General features: G+C 41.5%; 1 protein-coding gene across 4 annotated transcripts; it reads right to left on the minus strand.

Moving 5' to 3' along the window:
* Positions 1-1,255: 1,255 nt before the first annotated feature.
* LOC144531719 (uncharacterized) lies at positions 1,256-21,255 on the minus strand. 4 transcript variants are annotated; one of them, XM_078271981.1, is made up of 33 exons: positions 21,150-21,255; positions 19,527-19,729; positions 18,785-19,433; positions 18,543-18,646; positions 18,310-18,375; positions 17,076-17,267; positions 16,765-16,898; positions 16,532-16,626; positions 16,356-16,410; positions 16,103-16,240; positions 15,713-15,940; positions 14,620-14,683; positions 14,333-14,534; positions 14,136-14,245; positions 13,637-14,018; positions 13,327-13,461; positions 12,675-12,711; positions 12,474-12,587; positions 8,720-12,368; positions 8,414-8,568; positions 8,025-8,278; positions 7,332-7,398; positions 7,086-7,239; positions 6,853-6,988; positions 6,729-6,762; positions 6,533-6,634; positions 6,153-6,447; positions 5,699-6,020; positions 5,421-5,586; positions 5,041-5,335; positions 4,597-4,918; positions 4,464-4,484; positions 1,256-2,228 (listed from the first exon to the last, which is right to left on the minus strand). In XM_078271981.1, exons 2-33 carry the CDS (start codon positions 19,721-19,723, stop codon positions 2,136-2,138), a joined length of 8,967 nt encoding a protein of 2,988 aa, XP_078128107.1. In that variant the 5' UTR covers positions 19,724-19,729; positions 21,150-21,255; the 3' UTR covers positions 1,256-2,135. The 4 variants fall into 4 exon arrangements, 1 of the variants encoding a protein (XP_078128107.1); XR_013503241.1 differs by lacking the exon at positions 1,256-2,228 and adding an exon at positions 4,145-4,231 and having other exon boundaries at positions 4,318-4,484; XR_013503242.1 differs by lacking the exon at positions 1,256-2,228 and adding an exon at positions 4,145-4,231 and having other exon boundaries at positions 4,318-4,484; positions 21,135-21,255.
* Positions 21,256-21,362: the final 107 nt, after the last annotated feature.

The following is a 21,362-nucleotide window of genomic DNA, read 5'->3' on the forward strand; positions in this document are numbered from 1 at the left end:
GACTTAACAGATCAGTGAGTTGTTACACTTTAGGTGATTCTTCTGTAACATATTTTCCCATTATTAATATGATGAACACACCCCCAACACAATGAACATCATTACCAGTGTTACCTGTTGGTTAATTGGGCAATCATTTGAGGTGTACCATGCATTAACAAGCCATAGGTTTTAGGTGAAGTAAAGCTGTAGGGATCAGAAGGTTGTTGCATAGTTCAGTCAAGTTTTCTGAGGCTAAGCCGTGTTCATATGTTGGGATTTTATTCTGAATAGATCCAAAATAATTACATAACTTGAAGTTCCCTCAACTGTTCTCGCAAAAACCTTACATTTGTTAATTAGTGCCATATTATAGTTTTTTGAATAGTATAAAAAGGGGCAAACTATTGCCGCAGATTGCTTGTGATCAACTATATTTGTTTTCAAAGAAACACAGGATATGATTTCAAAGGGCATCTTTTAACTACCCATGTTAAAGAACAAATCACTCATGCTTTGTGATCTGCAGATAGGAACATGTAAAATGACAATTACCTGTAAAGCAAAAGAAGAGGTTGTATTTGGTACCTACCTTAAATAAAAAACATAATGCACACATTCCTGTACTGAACCATGATATGAACACCTGTAATGAATTATTCAGAAATGTATAAAATACAAAAATTAAATCAAATTCACTTGCCTGGGTGTTATTGCTCATGTTGTTTCTCTGCAGTGCCTCGTAGGTCTGCCCCAGTCTCCGTACAGTCGGCAGGCAGTACAGTGAGTGGAGCCACTAATCTCACAGCTGACTGACTGAGTGAGGGAGTGGACCTGCGGACAGAGAAGTTAGTTACTCAACAGAGAGATCAAAACAGTCTTAAGCCTCACTACAAGAGGTTGCAGCCTTAGGGATTAGAGGAGTCTAAACCCTTATAGTCTTTTATTTCACCAGCTGTATCACATGAAACAATAAATTCCTCAATATACAGTGAGTCACAAGAGTACTATATAATATCTACTTAATATTCACAGCATCTTAAAACACAGGAATTAAAAGCAAACATGTATTTAGGCTAAAAAGACATGGGTAGTTACTAGAAACGTGAACAGTTAATTGTAATAAAATTACTTACTTCACTCTACAAAACATGCAGTACTTGGTGTTTCTAGAGCTTATATAAATCTGTACCAAAATGGAAATTGGTCACCTCAACATAAAAAATAAAAAAATAGCAAACTAGCATCCACATAGATGGAAGACTAAACCAAGTGGTGATGGAAGAATACATTTTATTCACATCTTACAGAATTCCATGTGTTACTTTTAATGAACATTTAAAAGATAACCCATGTTTTTGTTCCAAGTATCAAACATAATAATATGAATGCTGCAAATCTGTACAAGTAACTCTTTGAATATTGAACTAATCAACACTATATACAGTACAACAAAATGTCTCAACAAATGCTAGCTCGTATAACATTTTCAATAATAAAGTATGACTACCCTTCTCTGCTCTGTATGGGTTGAATTTGCTGAATATATTGATGCAATTTTACAGTCTATTGGATTTCTAAATAAGACAACCAAAATTAGTTTCAGATTAGAAAGGATGATAAAAAAAAATGTCACAAATACACAGAAGAGGCATTATAAAAGTAATACATTTAAACATACAACTGTGCATGATGTCAAGTAATCCAGTTATGTTTTTCTTTCTTCCTGAGACCAATGTTGTGGTCTGTATTAAAACGGAACAGATATGGAAAAGAAAACATACTTTGCTACTGTACAAAATGTACATATTCACAGTTAATAAATAACCAAATTGGGGAATCTGAGGCTTGAAACATGACGAATAATTGGGGAAATGCTGCTCCCTCGTTGAATCAAACCTGTAATTTACCAGTGTTTTGGTTATTGATGTGTACAATTTAATACTTATTTGAATTATTGGCTTTTAAAAAAAAGCATTTCAATAAAATGAAACTACTGGACATATTCAAAGTGCTTGTAAAAGTATAATCAATTTAGCTTCACTTAATTACAACTGACAGCAAAAACATAAAAAAACTAATTTTAGTTATAAATTAACCTTTACAGACATAACTCTGTTGTATGTTCATCCCCTCCCTCAACATATCTAGAGCTTTCAACCCTCTTCCACGTCTGTAAAAATGTCACTTAAGAAGTACTGAGACACATTGGTGGGCTCCTCCTCTATAGAACTGCTCTCCACACTTTGCTGAGAAGCTGAGACCTACAACAAAGAAGAACAAATGATCAGCTGTTATCAACTCTATGTGGGGGTGTTAAACCTCCACTGAATCAGAATACTTCTCCATCCACCTGTGTACTTGTACCTGTCTTACCTCAGCTGGACACAGAGAAGTGCTAGGAGTTGTGTCTGAGCATAGTGGGCTGTGCTCAGAAGTCTGTTCGGTGTCCACCTCTGTTTGTGTTTGTGATGTGGTAGAAGATGTTGAGTGGGTTTCCTGGGTCGGCTGTGTCATACTGGCTGTGGGGGGGACATCATATGATGTTGAGGCACCAGGTGCTGGGGGAGATGGTTTTCCTGCTGTGCGTGGAGTTTTAACCTTACGGCCCTTGGGAGCCTCTTTGCCAGGTGGAGAATCGCTTGCAGGGGCAGCGTTGTTCGTCTCAGAAGGTAGGGAAAGGGAGCCTTTGGTTTTTCTGTCAGATATTGGAAAATAAAAAATGAACTAACATTTTATTACAATGGGTAGATACAGATATGAAATCATGAAAACTGGGGAGGAATTATTCAGATTTCAACCAAGAATTTTAATTGTTTATAACCGTTTTTCCTCACCTATTCCGACTACTAGCCCGCCTAGTCCTTGTAGTTTGTGCTCCTGAGCTGCTATCCTCAGGGTCCTCACCACCTGTCAGAGTCTCCTTTTCAACATCCACATGATCATCACTTCCTTTCTGTGGCACAGTGACATCGTCATCAAAGACTGTTGGCTGCACAGAAGGTCCAGGAAGCTCTGAGTGCTGAGTGGTGTTTGTTTCAATGAGGATTGACTCTTCTTCCTTGGCAGCGAGGGTCTTGCTGGCTTGTTTCCTCTTAGTAGTATTGGGCTTAACCTGCAGTTTGGCTGGTTCTAAGAAAAATGAGTACATGATTAAAAATATTTGTCTAATTTGCTGAGTGTGCATGTGATGAGTAAGTATTAATGTATTACATACCTCTTCTATGAGTGTCCATTAGTGTCTGCTCTGCAGGGGGAATTTCAGTCTCATCATTTTTCTCTGCAGTCACTTCTGTAAAAATGTCACTTAAGAAGTACTGAGACACATTGGTGGGCTCCTCCTCTATAGAACTGCTCTCCACACTTTGCTGAGAAGCTGAGACCTACAACAAAGAAGAACAAATGAGCAGCTGTTATCAACTCTATGTGGGGGTGTTAAACCTCCACTGAATCAGAATACTTCTCCATCCACCTGTGTACTTGTACCTGTCTTACCTCAGCTGGACACAGAGAAGTGCTAGGAGTTGTGTCTGAGCATAGTGGGCTGTGCTCAGAAGTCTGTTCGGTGTCCACCTCTGTTTGTGTTGGTGATGTGGTAGAAGATGTTGAGTGGGTTTCCTGGGTCGGCTGTGTCAGACTGGCTGTGGGGGGGACATCATATGATGTTGAGGCACCAGGTGCTGGGGGAGATGGTTTTCCTGCTGTGCGTGGAGTTTTAACCTTACGACCCTTGGGAGCCTCTTTGCCAGGTGGAGAATCGCTTGCAGGGGCAGCGTTGTTCGTCTCAGAAGGTAGGGAAAGGGAGCCTTTGGTTTTTCTGTCAGATATTGGAAAATAAAAAATGAATTAACATTTTATTACAATTGGTAGATAAGATATGAAATCATGAAAACTGGGGAGGAATTATTCAGATTTCAACCAAGAATTTTAATTGTTTATAACCGTTTTTTCCTCACCTATTCCGACTACTAGCCCGCCTAGTCCTTGTAGTTTGTGCTCCTGAGCTGCTATCCTCAGGGTCCTCACCACCTGTCAGAGTCTCCTTTTCAACATCCACATGATCATCACTTCCTTTCTGTGGCTCAGTGACATCGTCATCAAAGACTGTTGGCTGCACAGAAGGTCCAGGAAGCTCTGAGTGCTGAGTGGTGTTTGTTTCAATGAGGATTGACTCTTCTTCCTTGGCAGCGAGGGTCTTGCTGGCTTTGTTTCCTCTTAGTAGTATTGGGCTTAACCTGCAGTTTGGCTGGTTCTAAGAAAAATGAGTACATGATTAAAAAATATTTGTCTAATTTGCTGAGTGTGCATGTGATGAGTAAGTATTAATGTATTACATACCTCTTCTATGAGTGTCCATTAGTGTCTGCTCTGCAGGGGGAATTTCAGTCTCATCATTTTTTCTCTGCAGTCACTTCTGTAAAAATGTCACTTAAGAAGTACTGAGACACATTGGTGGGCTCCTCCTCTATAGAACTGCTCTCCACACTTTGCTGAGAAGCTGAGACCTACAACAAAGAAGAACAAATGAGCAGCTGTTATCAACTCTATGTGGGGGTGTTAAACCTCCACTGAATCAGAATGCTTCTCCATCCACCTGTGTACTTGTACCTGTCTTACCTCAGCTGGACACAGAGAAGTGCTAGGAGTTGTGTCTGAGCATAGTGGGCTGTGCTCAGAAGTCTGTTCGGTGTCCACCTCTGTTTGTGTTGGTGATGTGGTAGAAGATGTTGAGTGGGTTTCCTGGGTCGGCTGTGTCAGACTGGCTGTGGGGGGGACATCATATGATGTTGAGGCACCAGGTGCTGGGGGAGATGGTTTTCCTGCTGCGCGTGGAGTTTTGACCTTACGGCCCTTGGGAGCCTCTTTGCCAGGTGGAGAATCGCTTGCAGGGGCAGCGTTGTTCGTCTCAGAAGGTAGGGAAAGGGAGCCTTTGGTTTTTCTGTCAGATATTGGAAAATAAAAATGAATTAACATTTTATTACAATTGATGGCTACCAACATGAAAACAAGGGGAATTATTCAGATTTCAACAAAGGATTTTTTAAACCGTTTTTTCCTCACCTATTCCGACTACTAGCCCGCCTAGTCCTTGTAGTTTGTGCTCCTGAGCTGCTATCCTCAGGGTCCTCACCACCTGTCAGAGTCTCCTTTTCAACATCCACATGATCATCACTTCCTTTCTGTGGCTCAGTGACATCGTCATCAAAGACTGTTGGCTGCACAGAAGGTCCAGGAAGCTCTGAGTGCTGAGTGGTGTTTGTTTCAATGAGGATTGACTCTTCTTCCTTGGCAGCGAGGGTCTTGCTGGTTTGTTTCCTCTTGGTAGTATTGGGCTTAACCTGCAGTTTGGCTGGTTCTAAGAAAAATGAGTACATGATTAAAAATATTTGTCTAATTTGCTGAGTGTGCATGTGATGAGTAAGTATTAATGTACTACATACCTCTTCTATGAGTGTCCATTAGTGTCTGCTCTGCAGGGGGAATTTCAGTCTCATCATTTTTCTCTGCAGTCACTTCTGTAAAAATGTCACTTAAGAAGTACTGAGACACATTGGTGGGCTCCTCCTCTATAGAACTGCTCTCCACACTTTGCTGAGAAGCTGAGACCTACAACAAAGAAGAACAAATGAGCTGCTGTTATCAACTCTATGTGGGGGTGTTAAACCTCCACTGAATCAGAATGCTTCTCCATCCACCTGTGTACTTGTACCTGTCTTACCTCAGCTGGACACAGAGAAGTGCTAGGAGTTGTGTCTGAGCATAGTGGGCTGTGCTCAGAAGTCTGTTCGGTGTCCACCTCTGTTTGTGTTGGTGATGTGGTAGAAGATGTTGAGTGGGTTTCCTGGGTCGGCTGTGTCAGACTGGCTGTGGGGGGGACATCATATGATGTTGAGGCACCAGGTGCTGGGGGAGATGGTTTTCCTGCTGCGCGTGGAGTTTTGACCTTACGGCCCTTGGGAGCCTCTTTGCCAGGTGGAGAATCGCTTGCAGGGGCAGCGTTGTTCGTCTCAGAAGGTAGGGAAAGGGAGCCTTTGGTTTTTCTGTCAGATATTGGAAAATAAAAAATGAATTAACATTTTATTACAATTGGTAGATAAGATATGAAATCATGAAAACTGGGGAGGAATTATTCGGATTTCAACCAAGAATTTCTTTTAACCGTTTTTCCTCACCTATTCCGACTACTAGCCCGCCTAGTCCTTGTAGTTTGTGCTCCTGAGCTGCTATCCTCAGGGTCCTCACCACCTGTCAGAGTCTCCTTTTCAACATCCACATGATCATCACTTCCTTTCTGTGGCACAGTGACATCGTCATCAAAGACTGTTGGCTGCACAGAAGGTCCAGGAAGCTCTGAGTGCTGAGTGGTGTTTGTTTCAATGAGGATTGACTCTTCTTCCTTGGCAGCGAGGGTCTTGCTGGTTTGTTTCCTCTTGGTAGTATTGGGCTTAACCTGCAGTTTGGCTGGTTCTAAGAAAAATGAGTACATGATTAAAAAGATTTGTCTAATTTACTAAGAGTGAATATGATGAGTAAGTATTAATGTATTACATACCTCTTCTATGAGTGTCCATTAGTCTCTGCTTTGCAGGGGGAATTTCAGTCTCATCATTATTCTCTACAGTCCCTGGTAATTCCGATGCATGGACTGTAATATCTGTTTCATAAACACAAATAATCCAGATTTGCTATTACTAAGACAAAATTATTAATTATCTTAAATAAATGACAGAATAATGCCATCACTCTACCATGTGGATCCACTGGATTCTCCATGATCGAATCCTGGTGTGGGTGAGAAAAAACAAAAAGTGTGACAAAAACAGATATTTTATCACATTGCCACTACAAGTGATTCCTAGAAAATTCACTTACTATATTAGCCGCTGGGTCCGGCCCAATACCTATTGCATTGATGAGGCCTGTGTCACCACTCTCCTCCATGAACACAGGCACAGCAACATTAGACAGGAGCCTGTCGCCAGCTGCTGCCAAACTCTCTCCAGAAACACTGATGAGGGGTCAGGGAAAGTTGTAGAATCAGACACCAAAACAGATCCACGCCTGCACGAACGGGATGACCATCTGATAAAAAGGTAGGCACTAACCTCTGTTGCTCTTTTGACGCATCTGTTACAGGAAGATAAGGGGGGGGCTCAGGCACACTGTCCACAACCTCCCCTAATGAGCAGACTGGGATCTCAGTCAGAGAGAGGATGAAGAACGGTTCATCTGCATCTAAAGGCTCCTGCTGCAACAGCACTGACAGTGGGAGTGAGAGAAGTTTTAGCCAAAACCATGGTGCACATACTGCATATAATTTACAGCACAAAATCACCTGGAAACTGACTTACTGTCTGGAATTATTGTATTGACACTTGGATGACTTTTAGTCCCTCCTGTATTTGATGTCGATGCATCCTGGAAATGTGAGGAGAATCACAGTGACAAATATGACGATAAATCCTTAAATTAGGGCTTCTTTACCAAGATTACATCCTACCCTTAGTCAAAGGAGGTTTAGTCAGAGCAATAACTTGGTGTAGTAGTTTTGTTGGTACTATACAACAGTTGTTCCCTACCTTGTCAGACGTACCACCTGGAGTAGCTGAACGTTTCAACCATTTGTCCATTACTTTGCTTACTAAGCTAACTGCTTGCTTCCTAACTAGCTTTCCATGCACTCTCAAATGCAACATGTAGTGTTCAGTTGTTACAGTTGACTCAATAAATTGATTTACTTTATATAAAACGTCTTCTTTTTTTTTCTTCAATTAGTTGAGCTACTCTACAATTTCTTCACACACCTACTGGGAACTGCAGAAGTACCAAATGGGGTAGAAATATACTGCTATTCTATATAAACTCAGTTCGGTGACACATGGTAAAACATAACTTGCGCCATGTTATAAGCATGCTGTTACATGTCTGGCCAAGGCCAACTATTAACAAGCTTAACAGGAATTTCAACATAAAAAGACACCGCAATCATACATGTAATGCTCACAAGATACACTTCCTCCTGTACATATTGATTATTATCTTACCTGAGTAACATTTTCTAGTAGTGTCACACAACCCAGCGAGGATCCAGCAACATTTGGAGGGGGGTCATGTTGACTCAGTTGATCAATAACTTGTGTCAAGCAGCCCAGCGAAGACCCAGCATCACTTGGAGAGGGATTTTGGTTACTACACTGTTCAATAGCTCCCTCTACCGGTTCCTGGATGTCAGGTCGACGTTCAGACACAAGTTTGTGGCAACCCGAAGCATCCATGCCCGCTGAGCAAGTACCAAAATCTGTGGGGGTAAAAAAAAATTGAAATACAGTGATCAACATAGGTGCTATAGTGCTTTATATGGCAGTAATCCTGAATATCTGCTCAGCATTCTTTAAAGTAAGGGAACATCCGTTTTAAAAGGTGTCAAACTAACCTGCTTTTGCTTGTTTTGTTTTCTGGATTTGTTGAGGTTGTGGAGGTCGGCTGCTGCGTCCCAGGTTGGGTTTTGGTTTAATAAGCCGGCCTCTACAAGTCTGGGGAGCTTTTCTTGAAGGAGAGTCAGTTGGCGTTGACTGATTATCATCAGTCCTTTAAGTGGAAAACAAACTCTGTTACAAGCAAAATTAATAATTCTTTAATAATTAATTTAGAACATGAGGCTGTAAATGAGACATGACAACAGCATAATAGTCTTGTGTCTTTTTGAGCACATAATGATGAAGCATGATTTATTTCTTACCTTTGGGCAGCTGTTTGATTAGTTTCAGAACAATGTTGGACTGCATCTTGACTTTGTGCCTCAGAGTCATTCTCTGACCGTGGCTGCTGAGTGCTTATTTTTGGATCCGATGTGGACTGTGTGTTAGTCGGGGGTTTAAATTCAATTTTTGACTCTGTTGAACCATCTTCTGAAGTATGGACATCTGAAACGGCAGTTGGATCATCGGTTGGTTGGGTATTTGTAGCTCTAATGGACATGCCCGGTTTGCAGTCCCATTGTGAAGCAGGTCCAGCCACCACGTCATTATTTGACGTTTTGTCCCCTGTGGATTCCCCTTCAACTGTGGCTTTTTCACTACTCTGAGTCAGAACTGAGTCTGTCAACACGGACTGATTCTCAGCAACCCAAGATGTTGCTACGACGACGTTATCAGAGGACGTACCCTTATAATTTGTGCTGTCTAGTGACTTCTCTGACTCGGCAGGCCCTTCTAACATTGTTGAGCTGAGAGGTTCTGTATGTAATGAACAATGTGTTTGTGTCCTGCTGTCTGTCTCTGCGAGTTCCAGTTCTGTTTGTGCATTGTTATTGTCCTCAGGCTGTTGTTCAAAGGTTAAAGAAGTGTCCGTATGGCACTGTTCTGAGGGTTTACTGACATCTTTTAACAGCAGTTTTGTGAATGTAGTTCGAGGAGAGGATCCTAAATTGGGTTTGTGTTTGACCTTTGGAAAGCGTTGCCTTCTTTGAGGAACATTTTGTTCTGAGCCCTCTGACTTTGAGTCTAGTCTGCATCCAAGATCTATCTTTTGCTCCTCAGTTGAACATAATTCCTCTGTGCTTTTATGAGTAGAACATAATTCCAATGATGGTACTGACACTAAGAGAGAGCCAGTACTTGTGAGCTGGCTTGGTTTTTCAGGACGGGTGGTACTGCAAGTTGGTTGTGCTTCTACCTCTGTATTTATGTTGTCAGTGGATTCAGACGTTAAAGTAGGGCTCGAGCGTATCTCGGGAAGTTGCAAGGGAGTGAAAGGGTCTGTTGTGGTTTGAGCCTTAGACCGCACAGTTCTTGATGTCTGTGGTAAGATGGGTTTGGCTTTTTGTAATGGGCCTCTTGTAGTCTGGCAAGTAGATACGACTTTACTCTTTTCTTTCTGGCTGACAGGTAACTCTTCTACAGGTGTAACACATGGAGCAGGATGGTCGCTGCTCTCTTGGACAGGGGCAGAGACTACGTTTGACCCTTGTCCAACTTGTGATTCTGTGACTGCTGAGTCGGATGTCAGCGGAAGAGTCCTTAAATCCAACAATTGTATCAAATCTGAAGCAGTACAGGGACTTTGACTTGGTTTTTCAGGAGAGATGATGCAAGTTGGCTCTGCTTCATACTTTATTGTTTTTGGAGTTGGGTTGGAGTCTTTCTCGGCGATGCCTTTTGTTGTTTGAAGTTTAGAACGTACGGCCCTTGAAGTCTGTGCTAGGTTGAGATTGGGTTTTACTCTCTGGAATCGACTCTTTTTGGTCTGGCTAGTAGATGCGACTTCTCTATCTTCTTTCTGACTGACAGGCAACTCTTCTACAGGTTTAACATATGAAGCAGGATAGTCGATGCTCTCTTGGACTGGGGCAGAGTCTATGTTTGACTCTTGTCCAATCTGTGATTCTGGGACTGCTGAGTTGGATGTCAGCGGATTATTACAACTACTTTCAGTTGTCCCAACATGAGACATGAGTACTTCATCTATGGACTCAGATGTTAGCATTGTGTCTCTGGTGGCCTGTTCCCTCCTGGGTTCAAACTGAGCTTCAGAGAGGTTCTGGTTTTCTGAGGCACTTTTATCTGATGTTGCTGTATCTGATTCTACCTGACAAACAACTCCAACATCTGTCTTTTTCTCCTCAGTTGTAGACAGTTCCTCAGTGGGTGTAAGAGTAGACCCTAAATGCATTGATGGTATAAAAACATGGAATTTGGGGTTTGGAGTTGGGTTGGAGTCTTTCTCTACATTTTCTTTTGCGGTTTGAGGTTTACAACGAACAGTCCTTAATGTCTGTGAAAGGTTGAGTTGGGGTCTGACTTTCTGGAATCGACTCTTCCTGGTCTGGCTAGTAGATGCAACTTCACTTTCTTCTTTCTGACTGACAGGTAACACTTCCACAGGCGAAACACATGAAGCAGGATAGTCACTGCTCTCTTGGACTGGGGCAAAGTCTATGTTTGACTGTTGTCCAATCTGCGATTCTGTGACTGCTGAGTCTGGTGGCGACGGATTATTACAGCTAGTCTCAGTTGTCCCAACATGAGACATCAGTACTTCATCTGTGGACTCAGATGTTTGCATTGTGTCTCTGGTGGCCTGTTCCCTCCTGGGTTCAAACTGGGCTTCAGAGAGATTCTTGTTTTCTGAGGCATGCTGATATGATGTTGTGCCCGATTCTACCTGACAAACAACTCCAACATCTGTCATTTTCTCCTCAGTTGTAGACAGTTCCTCTGTGGGTGTAAAAGTAGTCCCTAAATCCAATGACGGTATAAAAGCTGAAGCAGGACAGGGACTTAGACTTGGGTTTGCTGAAGAGGTGATGCAAGTTGGCTCTGCTTCAACCTGTGCTACTGTTTTTTCAGTGAATTTGAGGTTTGGAGTTGGGTTGGAATCTTTCTTTACAGTGTCTTTTGTGGTTTGAGGTTTAGAACGTACGGTCCTTGATGTCTGCGCTAGGTTGAGTTTGGGTTTGACTTTCTGGAATCGACTCTTCCTTGTCTGGCTAGTAGATGGGACTTCACTCTCTTCTTTCTGACTGACGGGTAACTCTTCTACCGGTGCAGAATGGTCGCTGTGCTCTTTGATTGGGGCAGAGTCTATGTTTGACCATTGTCCAATCTGTGATTCTGTGACTGCTGAGTCGGATGTCATCTGATTATTACAGCTACTCTCAGTTGTCCCAACATGAGAAATCAGTACTTCATCTGTAGATGCAGCCGTTGACCTGGATTCTCTGGTGGTCTGTTCCAAACTGGGTTCAAACTGGGATTCAGAAAAGTAGTGACTATGGTTTTCTGAGGCACTTTGATCCGATTTTGCTGCACCAGATTTCACATGACCAACAGACCTCTTCTGACTGCCAAATGGCTTTTCTGTATGTTTGACTTCAATATGAGAAATTTCAACATTTACATTTTTTTTACTACAGTCTGCTATTTTAGGGATTTCCGCTGCAGCTGATAGTGTCTCAGTGGCTTGAAAAAGGTCAGGAGCGACTGTGTGGCTCTCTTCAGGTGTCCTTTCTGTTGAAGTCTCTGGTTGGGATTTTGACTGAGCAGTCCTTGAGGACTGGCCTAGGTTAGGTTTTGGTTTTACCTTGGCTAAGCATCCTCTTCTGGTTTGTGGAGAATTTGTCTTTGAGCTCTCTTGACTTAAGTGCAACTGAGGGGTAGGGTCCGTATCAGAACCTGTCCTCTGATCACTGGATTTAATAACAGGGATGGCATCAGTGTCTGTTGTGCGGTTTTGTAGCTCCACAGTGGTAACAGTTTCTGGGCCTCCATGAACAGAAGTTGCAGACATAAGAGTGGCACTGTTTTCCTCCTGTGCAGCAGGCTTTGAGCAGCAGGCAATCTGTTCTTCCAGGTGTTGGCTGGTTTCATTCACCCTGACTGGTGTTGTCCCTGCAATTTAACATAATGGCACATTTTAAATCCACTGCAATTTAATCTACAAGGAAAGCAATCCAATTCCAATATAATGATTTTTTTAGCTTCTGTGTCTCCAACCTGTTAAGTCATCTTGAGTGGCTATTTGATTCTGTGCTGACTGAGAGAGGTGAGCCAGGTTGCCGATGGTCAGCAGGGTTTGAGCAGCCTCGTTGTAGCTCTCGTCCTCAGATACTAAAACAAAAAGACCACCAAAAAATGTATGAGACTTTGAGACCAAAGGTTTCCCTGGGAGCTAGTTAGAATACCTCTTCAACATACCTTCTGTGTTTTCTACAGAAAGAAAGTCGATAACATCCTGCAAGGGAAACAAATATATTTTAAGTCACATCAGAGGCTAACCATATGAGCTAGACTAGTCATGAAAGGATGTCATATATATGGAAAACATGTATTACAGTAGCCCCAGTTACACTTCTTTGTCATTTTCTTTCTACGCGTTTGTCAGTTGATTACATCTGGATACAAAAAGGTTGCTTTGAATTCATCCATGAAAGATGGCATGCAACATTGTTCAAACTCAAATGTCCTCCTTTTTCTTCATTTAAAGTGTGCAAAAACTAACCTTAGCTGGAAATAATGGCAAGACACAATATGAGTGTGTGTCTACGTTTGTGTTTTTCTTTTGCTTAGTTTTTTTCTTTTACAACATACCGTTTGTTCGAGATAAATAAAAAATCAAATCAAATCCAACGGCAAACAAAATACATGCACTTAAACTAAAAAGAGGGAGATATTGGGAGGAAAATAAGGTTGCATTTCATAAAAGTTTGCCCTTTTGTAGACAAAACTATGTGGATAGATCACATCAGATCTTTAAGATTAGATATCAGAAATAATATTAAAATCATAAGTGTAACTGGGATAATGATTTCATGTCACTGGTTCTAAGGTTTAGGCATAGGACACTTACAACAAGCAGGTCCAGCTGATGTTCACAGGGTTCAGCTGTGCCTATCTCATGTTGTGCCCGCTCGCTAAAGGCATCAGGGCACAGTACATCTTGGGAGAGGCCCAACACATCAGGCATATTGGCCAAGATATCAAGCTACGTGTGAGGTGGGGGGAGTCAGAGTGGAGGGTTTGAATTATGGAATGGAAAACCATGCACAAAGAAAACTAATGCAAAATACACAAAAATGCTTGTTATAAGAATTGTGTAAAAAAATAAATATATGGATATTGTGCATTTGTACAAGACGTGATAGGAAACAGTTTCTCACCTCCTCCATTGTTTCTTCCACTTCTGAAATCACAGGATGTGGGGAGCGCAGGCTGGCAGGCACAAACGCAGGGGCAGTGCTGTCATTACTGGAGCTGCATGCAGGGTGCTCCTCCTCCATCTCTTCCTCTACTCGCTGCTTGTCATCCTCCTCATCACTGTATTCTGACTGAGAAGCCCTGAGGGTGACTAGTTTAGACTTTTTGGACTCTTGGGTCGATTGTAGCTTTGGTGATCTTCCCCTCTTAGCTGTGCATTTAGGTTTAGGCCTGGCAGCAGAAGCAGTGGACCCAGCTGGTGAGGCAGGAGTGGTTTCAGACGGGTGTGTAGCCTCTTTCCCAGGGTAATTTAAGGGCTTGGTGGGTTTAGGCACTCTCCCATACCTATAAACCACAATCACACATTGATGAACCGCTCCTATCATATCATCCTCCTATTATATCCTAAGTATTTTCTTTGGGAATAGGAATGTTTTTGCATGAAAACATGAAATATTGTACCTGGTAGGTCTCGGAGGTTGAATGGTGACATCCTCTTCACCAGAGGAAATGTCATCATTGGCTGACTTCCTCTTAGTGGCTTGCTTTAAGGGTGATGGATCTTTATTTAACTAAAAGGTTAGCATAACTTTCAGTAAGCCAAAGTAACAATATGTAGAAATATTTGATGACTTGAAACTGAAACTAAAAGTAATAACCTGCTCTTTAGAGGCCCCATCAAGCTCACTCTCATCCTCTTTATCTGATGCCGTATCATTGGTCTTTGTGGAGGGTGGTGGGGGCTTTTTACCCCACTTCCGGCCCAAAGGTAGTAGTGGTTTTGGTGCTCTGCCTCGGGAGAGTTTAGCTGGCTTGATAGTGTTATCCTTGGACTCATTCACATTGTCAGTCTTTTCAGACCTGAATATTAGGACAAACCAGAGAATTTTAATGCCAACTGAAGATGCAAAATACTCTAGTTAAAACATTTTTTAAGTTTCATTACATGTCTGATTTTGGACAGTCCTCAGGAAGTGCTGCCTCAGTGTCTCCGGGTATGTAGGTCTCATCTGATCATATAAAAGCAAAAGAAAAGTGTAAGCAGCAATCATCAAGAGCCAATAGGATTGTATGCATTCATTTTCTGGAATTTATGTTAAATCAGGCAAAAACAAATGGCAGCTCCAATGGATCTACATTCTACATTACAATGTCTGTGCGCAAACATACCTTTTTTATTTAAAGGGGTGATAGAATGTAAACCCGAGTTTACCTCGTCATAGTTGAATAACGACAGTTCGGTGGGTAAAATGGGCATACAGAAAACCTCAAAGTCCCATTGACACCTCTTTCCTATGCAAATCTCACAATTTGAAACTGCCGCTGAAAACGGAATAGTTGACGTCAACTCGGTGGCTACACGTTATTTGGCTCTGGTCTGTACCTTTGTCACGCCCCAAAATTGACATACAGACCACTGGTCTGAGACCAGCTGGTGTTCTGAATGTAGGTCGCGTAGATCTCAGACACTAGTTTAGTTGTGCACTGCTCCACGGGAATTACAAAGAAGAAAGTTTGAAAGTTTTTCAAGGATATTGAAAAACGAACCACAGTCGTAAATACAGTGTTCCAGGCTGTACAGAGAATGCCGATACTTTTTCATCGCGAGCTGCCGCTCGTGGACCTCCATCAGGTCAGCGGTAGTTGGTGAACTAGTTACCCCAGAAAAGGTGACTATGCGCTGGGTACAGAGCAGCGCGAGCTGCTGGTCCCAGTGAGTGCTGTTGGCTATTGCGTCTTTGCTCCTCAGCTTCGCTCGTTGTAAGCCAATCAATCAGCGCGCAGCTCATTTAAATATTCATGAGCATACCATAAAAGGGAGAAAACCTCTCGTTTCATTCTAGGGCTATTTCACAGGGTTGCATTATGGCACATAGAACAGCACCCAGGCCATTTTCAGCCCAACCAATGTTACATACCCTATTAGGAGAGCTTAAGGAACAGTGTAAAAATACCCTATATATCATCATTCTATCACCCCTTTAAATCTACAAGTTTCATCATTAACATTTTGATAAAGTAACTGAATGTTCCTGTACCTTGTTCATTTTCACCCGTTTTGTTTTTCTTGTCATTTGGTTCCTTAGTCGAAGCATCCTGTTTATTCTTTCTTTTACGTTTCTTCTGAGGTTTAGCAACAGTGGTTCCTCCTTCATTACAGAGGTCCTCATTCTCTTTCTCTCCCTCCTCCTCCAAGTCAGGAATTTCATTCTGCTCTTCCTCATCTCCCTCCTCCACGACACTCAGCTTCCTTGAAGCTTTTCTGCCTGTAGAGGGAATTAGAACACACAAGGATTGTTGAATTGAGACACACTCAAGGTGAACAGTTGTTAAAATCTGTACTCCAGAATAATAGTGAAGTTATGTAGCAATAATACACCACTCACTGAGTATTTAACATGATAAAACGCATGGAAGGATATAGTTACCCTTTGTCTTTTTATTTTCTTTCTTCTTGGGAGATTTCTTCTCAGTGAGTGACTTTAGCTTCTTCCGGGTTTTTTGAACTTCCAGAATCTTCTCTAGCAGCTTAGAAAAATACTCTATGTCCAGTTTGCGCCTCTCTCCTACAAAATAATCAGCAGTAAATGTTGCATCAAAATGTATGCACCGATTGCACAGGGAACTTTAATAATTGATTATATTAAACCAGCTAAATATACTGTCCTACTGAATACTTACTGAAAGCTTTGTCAATCCTCCAGGCATTCTCTCGCTCTTCTTTTTTAAATTTGTTCTGAAAGTTGAAATCAATGCAATCAACACAACAAGCATTTTATTGTGTATTTAGTTTAGCAATGTGTTACTTCTTCATATCATGTTCCATAAATATATGCACGTCTGTATTAATCACTAACCTTTATCTCTGAACGAGCTCTGTGAGGAAACAGTTGACAAATCATGGAAAAGTCTGTCCCCACCATGCTAATTGCCAATAAGAACATGTCTGTCTCTGATGGAAAACAGCAAACAATCATGACATTAAAACTCAATATGAACAAAGCATCAGAGCAAATGTGTGCTGTAAAGATAAATTTGGCGTATGTATATATATATATATATATATATGTGTTATCCATATTGGTTTAACCTTCACTGGACCAGGGTTTCGAATAGGTCCCTTTCCTGAAGCTCGAGTAAGTTGTAGTGGAGCCACGCTCAAAGATGGGGTCTCGATCCTGTGCTGGGTTTGGCCCTTTGGCTCGCTGGACTTCCACTGTCAAGCTAAGACACAGGTTGAGAGGTTATGATTCACAATTGCTTCCAGTGTCTTCAATATTACAATAATATAGCATTGTTTTAAAAAGTCATGTCGTATAACATGTTATCTATAATAACCAAGTAAAGGGAAGTAGATAAACATGAAAGCATGCAGTTCATAACTTATAGACGTCCACTGACCTTTCTTCATCAATGATCAGTGAGCCATCCTCTGCTACTTTGACCTGAGGAACCATTACGGCGTCATCCTGCTCTTCCTCTGCATCTGCATCTGCATTTGCCTCTTCCTCTGCCTCTGCCTCTGCCTCTGCCTCATCCCTCGGGCTTGCTATTTTAGGGAGGACCACAGGTTCCTGTGCTCTCTCTGGGGAGCTGCAGGGATTACATTGCAAACATCAGGCAGAAGGAAGGGGCTTGGTATACAAGTAGTCTTGCTTTGCAAGACCCTCCTCCAAAGCGCGCTGAAGCAGAGTCTGGCTACTTCACATAGCATTTGGAGCAATCCCGGAAGTGGAACCCGAAGGATTAAGACTAGTATACAAGTAATACAGTGATTCAAGCCCGCCATTGGCTGGCTTTGACAGCATTCTCCTCCCCTTCCGCTATCTATTTTGTAGGGGCACCGCCACTTAAGACGATTGTGATTGGTTTAAAGAAATACAAAAAAGCCAGAGTCTCTCTGTCAAAATGATAAAAGGTACTTCCAGACCTTTCTCTAGCCCTAACACCAAGATAGGTCTGGCTACGCGAGACTAGTATACAAGCAAACTGTAATTCTCAAATTGCAAGTTCAGGGTTCAAAATTAGCAACATCTACTAGCCAAATGCTGGAAAAATACGCAAGTGGTTGGTAGATTTGCTTTGCTCACCAGCCCAAAAACAACAATAATCTATTGAGTGGCTGGTACAATTTGAACATTCACTAGCCATTTGGCTGGTGGACGAAAAAGTTAATCTTGAACCGTGTGCAAGTTACTGCTGTATGTCCATATATAAACTATGGCTGATGATAGAGATATTGATTAAAAATGTAGTGCATTATACAGACCATTCCATTGTTCAGACTTGTTTATTTTGTCAAGATAAACAAGTGTTGATAACCCTAGACATTTAAGCCCAATGGGTTTCCTCTCACAGTTCAGAGACATGCAGGTTATGGTTAATTGGTGACTCTAAACTGCCCATTGGAGTATGAATTGTTGTCTGTCAGCCCTGTGATTGACTGGCGACCTGTCCAGGGTATAAGCCACCTCTCGCCCAATGTCAGCTGGGATCAAAATTAATTTACATTTATTTTTAAGTTCTAAGTCAGAATAAAGTTAATACTGTTTCTATCATTCATATGCTCACAGAGTACAACATCAATAAAACTAAAAAGTAAAGAGATTGTAGAAAGATGATGGGATAAACTTACTCTTCTCTTACTGGAGAAGGTGGGACCACCGTCTCATTCTCTCGAGTTGCGTCTTCTAAACTAGATCTGTATAAAAAAAATAAAAAAAACGCTTGCAAATTATAGTCACACAAGACAAGGAACCATAAAAAAACCTTTATAAAGATCTAGTATAATCAATATAAAAACAGCACCAATAGAGGTAAGGATTAAATGTTACCCAAGCTTGACTAAATTGCAGAGAAGACACTTACGTCATGGGGTTAGACAGTGGTAGATAACGGATAAGGTCCCTCATGGTCATTTTGGCAGGATCTAGGGTATATTCCTTTACACGTGCCTTAGCTCTCTTGATTTTCTGCAACATCAATTAATACACTGAATTAATGAATTGAAAATATATCAACAGTATATATGTAATTATTACGTTACTAAATTTTGAAAATGAAGAGGGAGCGAATGAGAAGAAGTATGCTTACTGAAAATCTGAGCTTACCTTTTCTTTGTGCATCTCCTGTTTGAGCAACTCTCTGAGTTTTTGGGCCTTTGCTATCCTCTGTAAGTCTGATGGGTCATTCAGGAGTCTACTCAAGGAGAACGCAGGTTGTGACAGTGAAAGCCCAGTCTTAGATGACACTAGATTCTTGGCTTTCTCTGATATCTCAATAGCTTCTTTGTCTGGGAGAGAGGGGGGGACTTTATCTGGTAATCTTGAAGGAACTTCTTCAACTTGACTGCCTGAAGTGCTTTCCGATTCTTTGCCACCGTCTGTCGGCAGAGGGATTTGTTCTACAAAGTCTTTAGCTGTAGGAACCGCTGAAGGTTCTGAACTGTCAGAAGGGATGATGATGGGTTTAGGTTGCGTTTTGGGTTGCTTGCTCTCTTCTGAAGGCCTCCGTCGCCTTGGGGACTGGAGTCTCTGAGGGGATGCTATAGTCCCAGATTGGGTGGAATTAGTCGGCTTGTCAAGGTCTGAGACAGGGATTTCAATAGGAGTTTCAGAGACTGCCTTGACGGGGGATTTTGGCGTCCGAGCAAGGGTGGAGGGGCGGCCTGGGGCCACTTTAGGCTTGATGGAAAACCGCTTCCTTCTCTGGACTGCTGCTGAAGAGCTGGTACCTTCCCCATTTTGGTCATTACCATCCCTAAACAATATAAGAATAGTTTTTTATATTTTTGTTATACATAACAAAAGTAGTTGCCATTGCCAGTCATGCCATTTAGTGCTTGTCACTCACCCTGGGGCTGCAGGTTTTTCTGATGGGGTCACAACAGACTTGTTATCTGTCACAGCAGTAGTAGTGCTGCTCTCACTGACGTCCTTGGGGGTCTCATTGGCCTCCTGATTTGCTGAAGGGGCTTCCTGAGGTGCTGCTGCTGTTCTCCCTGCCGTAACAACATTAGGCCGAATACTAAATCTTGACCGGCGAAACATTTTGACCTGTAAACACACAGAAAGTCAAAGCTGCATCAGTATTCCAACAGCAAAACCTGACAACCACCTGCAAGTGAAATATTACTTCTTTTTTTTTTTTTAAGTACTCAGGTTCTGTGAAAACAGCAGGGGTATGACCTACATGCTTTACATAGTACAACTGACACACGTAAACAGATTTGACTGCATCAATAATTTAATAATTTTTCTTCAATTTAGATATTTGCAGAACATTTAATACCCGATACAATGCAAAACACACAAAAATTGTCAAAACTATCAATGCAAAGACCCAAACTGACCGGCTAAACTCTTACATTTCAGCACAAAATGATGTCCTTTACATAAAGAATGCAAACCACTTACCGGTAATCATATGCTCAGTCCTCAGAATACAGGCACCTCATATCAAGTTTTACTGTTCAATATTACTAAGCATTCAGATCACTGAATCAATGCATCATGTGTTCAACATCATTGCTTATTAATTCACCACCACTTGGAAGAAAAATAAATGCAATTACTATCCTTTTATTACTGTCAGAATGTTGCAATGTGTTGAGTACTGCAGGAGTGGAAATTGTGGTTTAATGTTACTTAGGCCTATATGTTCTTCAACATCACAGTAGAGCCTGGTTTAACCTTTCTGCTCCACGACCTGTAGTTTACTGTATTTTAGATTACTTAACTTTTGGTGTCTTGGAAATAAAATAAAAAATTGACTTTGTAGTTAATACAGAACAGAAAGGGTAAACTGATGTCCTGAAGTACGGTCCCAATCATCATTTTTGTCTTATATGAATGTAGGATGTAGTGTAAAGACTACATCAAGATTACCATTTAGCATTAAAAAATACAGGCTTCTGCGTAAATGTGCACATTTTAATCTGGTTGCCATATGTATAATCTTCTTGAGAGAATGACAACCGCAGACTTGTTTTGCTGAAAATGAGTTACTGTTTATTTGACAATGACCATTTTAAGTGTAACGTTATGTTCTGCGACATGGTGCTTAACGTTAGCAATGCGGTAAACCATCACTTATTGCTGTAGGACTAACGTTAGCAAGAATAGCTTCTTTTTGCAATACACTGTTGTGCTATCCTCAGCTATTTTTTAACTGACAATACTAGTGACGCTGACAGTTGAGAAGCTGTTAAATCTGGCCGTAAAAGAAAATAGCACCAGAGTTTCAATAAGCCAAAACCTTAACACACCTAAAACACATTACGACATACAAAAGCTTCAATAATTGACTAAATAAGCCGGAAAGTGCATAAAGCTGGACTTAAACTCGCCTGCCAACACTTTTAGTATGCGAGTCTTCCCCACTTGGACCATCCTATTGTTAATGTTCAGAACCTGAGGCAGCTACATTTATAATTTCATTACATCTACATATGTTATTTACCTTGTAACAACGTACCTGTTCGAAAATATGTCGTTTGCTGGGAGAAATAGGCTTTCATTTATCGACGACGGATGGCAATTAACGGACCCCATGCACACACACACTAATCCGCCATTTTTTTTTCATGACGTAATATTTCCGTGAGTAAAAGGGGTCCTGGGAAATGTAGTCAGGTCGCTGCAAACAGCTGGCTGAGGCAAGATCAAGCAACAATACACCTATCTAAAA

Source organism: Sander vitreus, chromosome 16 (assembly GCF_031162955.1).
Source record: "Sander vitreus isolate 19-12246 chromosome 16, sanVit1, whole genome shotgun sequence".
Classification (NCBI taxonomy): Eukaryota; Metazoa; Chordata; class Actinopteri; order Perciformes; family Percidae; genus Sander; species Sander vitreus.